Genomic DNA, 8,468 nt, shown 5'->3' on the forward strand with positions numbered 1-8,468 from the left:
GTTCCATCGCGGCCGTCGCGTTCTTCTTGTATCCGGAGACGCGGCTGGAAACGCCGCGGCTGGTAACAGGGCTACCATTTTCTCGGTGCGAGGGTATCCATCAATGTTTCACACCTTGATATTAACTCTAACGCGTTGTGTACATCGTTAAAGATCCTTCCACGACGCTCTTAAGTGACGGATAAAGGTTGCTCGCATCGTTCACGCTCAAGTTTCTTATTATAAACTGGAAGCAACAGCGACGGCCGTCACGAAACGTGTATTTTATCATTCACTTCCGTTTGCAATCCTTTTCTCGCGGTCGTATAAACCCCGACAGGATAGTAGAGACAATTAGGAAGTGTGCAATTCTAATTAATAAGATGATGCGAATAATTTGAAAAACTATTTTCTCATTAGTTCTGGTAATAAAGTCACTTTAAAGATACTCCGCACAATGGAAGGTTTATAGGTTCTCTACGGTTTAATATCCTTTTAAACACGATTGACCTGTGATCAATGTGATTAACATCCTCTCAATGAATTCTCCAAGAAGTCAAATTCCTTGCTTTCAGGAGTACAGTCGAATATAGCTTTGACAATATTAATAAGACTGATACGAAAAGTCTTCGACAATAATGATATCACTTTAAATCTACAGTCCAGTGACTTTCTATTCGTCCAACGTGAAGCATTCTGTAGTCATGAAGCTAACGGTAGCGATTCTTCATGGGAGGCGGGCGACGGACGAAATCGCGAGTGAAAAACGTAGCCGGCAAGCCGAAATACTCGCCGGCGCGTATATACTCGAGCGAGTATCGGTGTTGCGCAACCGTCTCCATTGTTTACGCTCGGACGTTTTGCCGGCCGATGAACACAAAGCACGTATCCGCAATTCTAATCAGCGCGCGTGCATACCTCGCCCCGCTCGAAAACGCGTGCGTACGCGTGCACCGGCGAACGCACACCGCATTGCCGCCCCCGGGACGAAATGTTGTATCATCGGGGCGCACCTCGACTGTGACTATCGGCAGCCTCCATCTTCCGCCGTCCATCTTCCACACTCCCGGCTGGATTACGTCGTTTTGCGATGGAAACGGCTCCTTACCACGAAGAGCGCCTATACCGGGCCTCGGTGGTTTACTTTCACTCGTGATCGGCGACCGGTTTTCCGCCGCTTTCCACCCACCGGATGCACGATTTTCCGAGCATTTCAACACCGGGCCGCACCGCTTCGAATCTGTTCCACTGCTTTCAGATCCGTCGTGATAGGTCGCTTGTTTTGTTGGATCATTTATGAAAGCCGGAGGTATTGATGATCTTCCAGCTGTCCGATGAAGATTAGCGGACGCTAAACTTTGAAAGATTAAAGCGTTAGGAGGAGGGTTTAATACTTGGAATACTAGATCGGGTCAATGGACAATCTTCGTGGAACTTAGAATATACCAGAAATCAAAATAATAGTTTCATTAGATTACCACGCCTGTTAATAGAATTAATGTATCTGTAACACTCGTTCCTTAGAACCGTTCCAAGCGACACGGAAAAGGATGAAATTCTGTAAAAATTCCCGTTATATTCTTAACACTTCGACTAACAAGTAAACATGCGTCAAAATGTCTACGTAGTCGAAACAGTTTTCTTAATAAAGCAGAAATTGAAAAGTCAGTATTCTTTATAACCATTGCTCTAGTATCTTCCTTGTATCTCATACATCCAACAATATTCGGTTCCCTCGATACGCGACCGAGAAATTTAATGTTTACACAAAAACTAGCGTCACCCGAATCTGGGTGACACGGCAATTAGAATGTTAGAGACCTGTACAAACTACGTAATGATCAACAACCTATTAATAACCTAAACATCGAAATTCTGTTGCAGACATCGAGGCTGAGTGTCAGGACGACTACATGAAGATCAGGATCGGCTTCAACGGTTCCTTCACCGGTCTACTGTACTCGGCAGGTAAAAGGGCTCCAGGTTGTTTAGAAAAGGGCGAGGGTCGTCGACGCGACCCGCGAAACGAGAATCGCGACGAGGATCTGCGGACGTGACGCATTAAAGTCGATCGAACGGGCCGCGGCCGTCACGTTCCGAACCCTGCGACCGCGACGCGAAGCGTATCCGCAATTATCCACGCGTACGGGTACAAACCCGATTGATGCCGTCGGTGACGCGCTCTAACGGCGGAAGTTATCGTGGCGAGACCATCGCGTCTGCGGCGAATTTTCCTTTTTCCTCCTCTTTCTCGTCTTTTTCCATTCAGCCCGCCACGCCAGGACGGTCGGACGGCGGGCTTCCGTTATTTTGAAAGGAGCCTGAACGCGTTGCGTCCCTGCACGCGATGCGCCTGGAAATAGCACGTCCTTGTTGACCATCGTCGTGACTCCATTTTCCTCTGTGCGTGATTTAAAGCCGAACAAACCGTTCGTGTTCTCGTCACGCGCTTCTTTTCACCTTTCCGCCGTGTACGCCGGCTGATGAAAAGGTTCGAGACTCTGTAATCGATAGTCGAAACGTTTAAAAAACGTAAGAAAGATCTAATTGACGCAGGCCTAGAAATCAGCCCTTTCGATGAAGAGTATAAATATTTGATTTTCCTTTACTACCGATAATCGATACCCCGAGATTCTGATAGCGGATTAATACCATCGATTATATGAGCGCGTGCGGTCCAGATGTTGATATGATCGATCGAACCGATTAGTTTCGGAGTGTAAGTTAATTAAGGATTTTTTCACGTCCACCGGCGTGTATTATACGTTTTCAGAGCTTTCAGGCGTATCGCTGATTGGCCTGTGTAATTGGAACGGGTGGAAGAGGAGGGTCGTGATTTAATCGGAGATTATTAAGATGGTTTAGAGAACGAATCGGTGTCTGGGACCGTTCTCATGAATTTATATTGATCTTATTATCGGTGCTTTGAGAGATGTTTGCTAACGTATGCCATAAATTTCGTCGTAATAGATAAATGAGAAAATTGAGTAGCGCGCTATTAGATCGGCCTGGAAAATCTCATGCGACCTCTAATGGTCATAATATATTGTGTCTTGATTTGTGGACGCTTGTCGATCCGTGAATGATTCTTTCAATTAAGACTGATTAATAACAAAATATATCTTATGAAGTCAAATAACATAAATGTCGCGTCGCGTGTAAATGGAAATAATTGTACAGCTCGTAGACACTTATAAATACCTGCTGCCATTCACTTCTCGTTGCACGGAGTTGGGTCACCTACGTGGAAGAAATATCGATATCGGCTATTTCAGGAACCAATATCCGAAAAAACACGAATCGCCTTTTGCTCTGAATTGGTAGAATGGGAAATGTCAGCGGAGATTGGAGCTCAATTGAGGACTGTCGATTCTAATTACAGGCTACTCCTACGATCCGGATTGTATGTACGTTAACGGGACGGGCCGCGATTACTACGAGTTCTACATTCAGCTGAATCGGTGCGGCACCCTCGGCGAGAACACTCATCATCAGGACAGCAGAAAGAATCCTACGGTACGTAAAACAGACGCGCGTTACGTGGAATACGGTGCCGCGGTTCGTTACGATCGCAGCGTGAGTACCGACTCGCGTTTGACAAGGAATAATAATGATTAACATTCCGCGGAAAAATCGGAATCCCGCCGCCCCTCCCCGTGACCGATCGTCGTCGAGCTCTTATTTCGCGATCGTCCTTCCCGGACGTTTAACGATTGACCGTGTCTCGCTGCTAGCCGTATTAATCCACGCGATCGCGTCGGCTTAAATCATAAAGCAGAGCGGTCGATGTTAATAATTCTGTTACGTTCTGCTTATATGATTTATTAAACGCGCGCGAACGTTCCCCTGATTTATACCGGCACGCCGTGGTGTGTTTGTTTGCCGTGAGACGCAATTAATCGAAACCGCGAGAGGGCGCTGGTCTGTTTTAATAGCGACGGTATGCTCCTTTTGGTCCTTACCCGCTGATTCGCGATTTACGAGGGCGTGCGCCACGTTTCAGAAAAACCTGATGTGGAACACCGTCACGGTTCAGTACAACCCGCTGATAGAAGAGGAATTCGATGAACACTTCAAAGTCACTTGCGAGTACGGCTACGATTTCTGGAAGACCGTCACTTTTCCCTTCCTCGACGTCGAGTAAGTTTGACAATCGATCATTGTCCGTGGGATGAGAATTTGGCGAAGGTGTAATTTGACTTTTATCCGTTGACAAAGGATTCGAAATGAATTACCAACAGCGAAGCGGTTTACTCTTATCCGGCAAAGCTGAGTTCAGCTTAGAAATATAATAAAGTATCTAATTTGCGTGGCCTACTTCGGTAATTGATGCGCTACATACGAAACAGAAAAATGGCCATATTTCATTGATGCAACAGCTGTAACGCGCAGTAATATAGATTACGAATAGTAACGACATTCCTGTGCGAGTAGGATAAAAGTTTCTGGGCGAATCTCGTTTTCACGGAAACGCATATGAAACCTACATTTGTATAAAGTTCCGCAATTTACTAATGACCGTAACATGTTCACCGAAGTATGGCTATAAGCTGAAAACCAACAATATCTAATCTCGCCTGTAAAGAGGAGACTGGAGAAACGTAAAATGCATTCTCTGCCATTAATTCGTTACGCGCGTTATACGCCAGTACATTAGGCCGGCTGATGAGTACATGTTAATCCACTCAGTGAAGCGAATTAAGCCATCGGATAAGCATTTTTCGCGGCCGATTTCGGGGCAACGGGAGTCGTCGTCCTAGTGCCGGATAACGGGTAGCCGGGTTCTCCCAGGAGCCTAACGCGAGGTATCTTCTTCCAGAGTGGCGACGGGAAATCCCGTAGTGTTCACCCTGCAGCCACCGGAGTGCTACATGGAAATCAGATACGGTTACGGGACCACTGGAACTAGAGTGGCTGGACCAGTTCGTGTCGGCGATCCTCTGACTCTCATTATCTACATGCGCAGCAAATACGGTACGCGCGCATAACTGCACGCATTTTCGCGTCGCGCACCCTCCGCCCCTGCTCCCCGTGCTCATCCCGTAGATAAAACTTAATCGCGCGTCGCTGCGTAACATCTGCCCGGTGTTATTCGAAGGAGTAACGGGACGACCGAGCCCGACATTTTCCCTTCGAGGATCTAATTTTAGACGGCACGGTGTGCTGTTATTGAGGATCGATGCGAACGGAGAGAACTTCCGCTTTCGACGTCGCTGCCGAAGGGGTTGTCATCCTTTTCCTTAAGCGACTGAACAGATAATATTCTATACGTGTACATTAAGTAACACGTCCAAGAGTTCACGCGGACCGTTAACACTACAATCACTGAATTATTTTACAATTGTTGAAAAGATAGCGGTTGCTTTTTTGCGAAATTAATGAAGAAATTATAGAATTAGAATTATAGAATTATAGAAAAATTTGGAAACTTCAATTTGACTGCTTGGTAGTTCCAGTGTTAAAGTGAAATTTTCCTTGCATTTGTCGGCTGTCATAATTAGTTGAAGTTTGAAAGGAATATTCTGTTCGTCAGATGGTTTCGACATCGTCGTGAACGATTGCTACGCCCACAACGGGGGCAACAAGCGGATCCAGTTGATCGATCAGTACGGCTGTCCCGTAGATGATAAATTGATCAGCCGATTCAGGGGTTCCTGGTCGGAAAGTGGCTTATTCGAGACTCAAGTGTTCGCCTATATGAAAACGTTCAGGTTCACGGGTTCGCCGGCCTTGTACATCGAGTGCGACGTCAGGATGTGTCACGGTAGATGTCCGGTAAGCACTCGATACAATTGCTCGTTGAGTTGGCGCGGTTCCGAATGGCCGCGGTTACCCGAACTTTTAACACCTGTTGCAAACTACGATTGTGCAGAGCCAACCGTGCCACTGGAGGAACGCCAAGAACGTGGCCAAACGTTCTCTACCGGAAATCGGCGGCCCATCGACACCTGCGACTAGTTTGTCAGAGAACGTGAACCTTTTCCAATCGTTGCGTGTCCTGCAGGAAGGCGAGGCCGACACCGAATTCTTCCAGAATTCGACCACGGCTTTCCGAAACGGTAATTTCATTCATTCATTCGATTCTCAATTGAAAATATAAAATTATTGCTTATCGTCGGTTGTATGTATTGTTATGTTTGATGTACCCTTAGGGCCCAGCGAAACAACGAACGACAGAGTGTGCCTAAGATCAACGGTTCTCAGCACAATGATAGGGATTACCTGCGGTTTCCTCTGCATAATGGCAGGAACGATATTGGCCATGTGTTCGCGAATGCGGCGACAGGCCAGGGAGAAGCTGTTGTCCGACAGCATAAGTTACATGACCCATAAGGGTAGAATTAACTAAGCGCGGCCTCTCTCAATGTACTTGCGAACCTTTTCTACTTCCTCTTTCTTAATCGTTCTGTCGGTATATGTATACCCACGGGACGATCGGAGAAAGTCCGTGTCGATAATGCGAGGACAATCTATTGCAACGATGTGATCGGTAAAGTTGACACCGACAATGAGTCGGTAAAATCGAAAAGACGACAGTGTCGACGGCTGGTAAGGAAGAATATGTCGAAGTTCTTCGTCGGAACTTCAAATTTGATATATTTGAATCGAGGATAATTTAGGCGAATAATTAAGGCATAATGAAAAACGAGTATTGTCAAATATTGTGATAACCGTGCAATTAGACGTATGTCTCTATTTTTCGAAAGTGATTTACTGTCGGCAAAGTGACAACGCAAGGGAAATCGTTACCGATTGAACTCGCTCATCCTTCTCTCGACAACGCTTTCTCCCTACTATCTGTCTTCTTCCGCCTCTCCGAAACGCGGGGAGGTCTTCTCGTTTATCGCGCGTACAAGCGACTTGCCGTCCGTCGATGATAACGATTAAAGACGAATTTAGAAGTCGAGGATTTTGCCACGACCTGTTTATCGAACGCCCGAGCAAAAAAAAGATTATCGCGAAAAGTAGTGAAATAGATGACAAAATATATAGTGCAAGGATCATGTAACTGTATCAAGCATATTTTTTTTTCGCTCGTACGGTCGTCGTTACAGGAGATTAAAATAAATACCTAGATAAACAGGCGCATTATGCCGATGATGAGATTCAGTAGTATAAGTATGCCCAATCACATTACTCGCCATATTCAGGAACGTAAAAATGAATGATGTCCCGCGTTGCAGCTGAACAAACAAGAAACATTAATGGAATTCTGCATGACGGTCTTCATTAATTACAGCGGAAATTAATAATGAATCGGTTCATTAAACGTCGGATGCCTGAATGTCGGAAACGAATTTATGAACGGCAATTACGCTTTCTTTGAGTACATAAGTAACATTTAATTATAGGAAGTTTTCAAACGAATGGCTGCACCGTCGGGATGAAACGGAGACTCGACTGATGAACGCGTTTCATGCTCGCGGTTCCTGAATGTTCGCGACTAATAACATTAACGTATGATTTATACATTACGCTATATAACAAACAGCCACAATATCTAGGTTTATACTATAATATGCATACGGTATATACAGCGTCCAACTGTGTCTTGATTTCCTTCAATATTTTTTATTCCCTTCAACTTTCGTGTTTTTTTTCCTTTCAACTATTTTTTTTTTTTTTTTAGTATTCTTCTCGAAAAGCAGGAGAATCGGTAGAATCGCCAGGATCGCGGGAACGGCCAGCGAGGATTAAATAATATTTCGCGAGACCGCCCCGCGCGTTATCGGGGGAGCCAAAGAAACGTAGCTCAGCTCTCGTCTTTTAATATTTATTCCAGAATTCTCGCCGATCTCTTCACGCGCGACAATTTAATCGTCGACCCGGTGAAATATTAATTTCCCCTCCTGGTCGTTCCAGAGTCCGTTTTACTATTCTCGTAACCGAGATCGAACAGACACTCTGCGCACAGGTATCAGCTCTTTCCCAGCCGGACAATCAGCAACAAGATCCACCTGCTCGATCGAATTACTTGTAAATATAGTATTGTACGATCCATAATATTTATAATTAAGCTCGTGTGTATCAAGGTTTCCAATAAACTGTAGAAGGAGTAGTCTCGACTTTTCATTCCTTCGTCTTCATTCATTGAAGATGCAAAGCAATGCGTAATCTATCCAAATGAAACAGTATAAAGACAATAAAAGAATTCAATTTCGATTCTTAAACTAACTTTGATCATAAATCCTTCACCTCGATTCAATTTCAGTTACATATTCGGATAGACTTGCGAAAAGTTAAAACTTCAACAATAATACTTCCTAAATTTCGAAATTGAAATTGAGTAAAGAGCGATTAAAATAACTTCGAGTAGCAAAATGTTCCTGCCGAAGCAGACGCGTTTTCGAGTCCCCGAGAAAAAGGATCGTTGAGGAAGAATGAATCCGGGCGATTTTATTCATCGCGCGCCGTCACGGCCGAGCGAAAAACCAGCGTGACGAAAGGGGACGTCTACCTGGCCGATTTTCAAAAATTCGACGTGTCCT

At 45.1% G+C, this 8,468-nt stretch overlaps 1 protein-coding gene across 1 annotated transcript in view; it reads left to right on the plus strand.

The window, feature by feature from the left end:
• The window catches only part of LOC116426921 (uncharacterized), a 93,772-nt gene extending 85,804 nt beyond the window's left edge, over positions 1-7,968 (plus strand). The window contains exons 5-11 of the mRNA XM_076364359.1: positions 1,864-1,947; positions 3,362-3,495; positions 3,983-4,119; positions 4,799-4,953; positions 5,513-5,754; positions 5,852-6,038; positions 6,132-7,968. Coding sequence (XP_076220474.1) covers positions 1,864-1,947; positions 3,362-3,495; positions 3,983-4,119; positions 4,799-4,953; positions 5,513-5,754; positions 5,852-6,038; positions 6,132-6,328 — 1,136 coding nt within the window. The 3' untranslated portion in view covers positions 6,329-7,968. The remainder of the gene's footprint in view (positions 1-1,863; positions 1,948-3,361; positions 3,496-3,982; positions 4,120-4,798; positions 4,954-5,512; positions 5,755-5,851; positions 6,039-6,131) is intronic.
• Positions 7,969-8,468: the final 500 nt, after the last annotated feature.

Source organism: Nomia melanderi, chromosome 2, assembly GCF_051020985.1.
Source record: "Nomia melanderi isolate GNS246 chromosome 2, iyNomMela1, whole genome shotgun sequence".
NCBI classification, from domain to species: Eukaryota; Metazoa; Arthropoda; class Insecta; order Hymenoptera; family Halictidae; genus Nomia; species Nomia melanderi.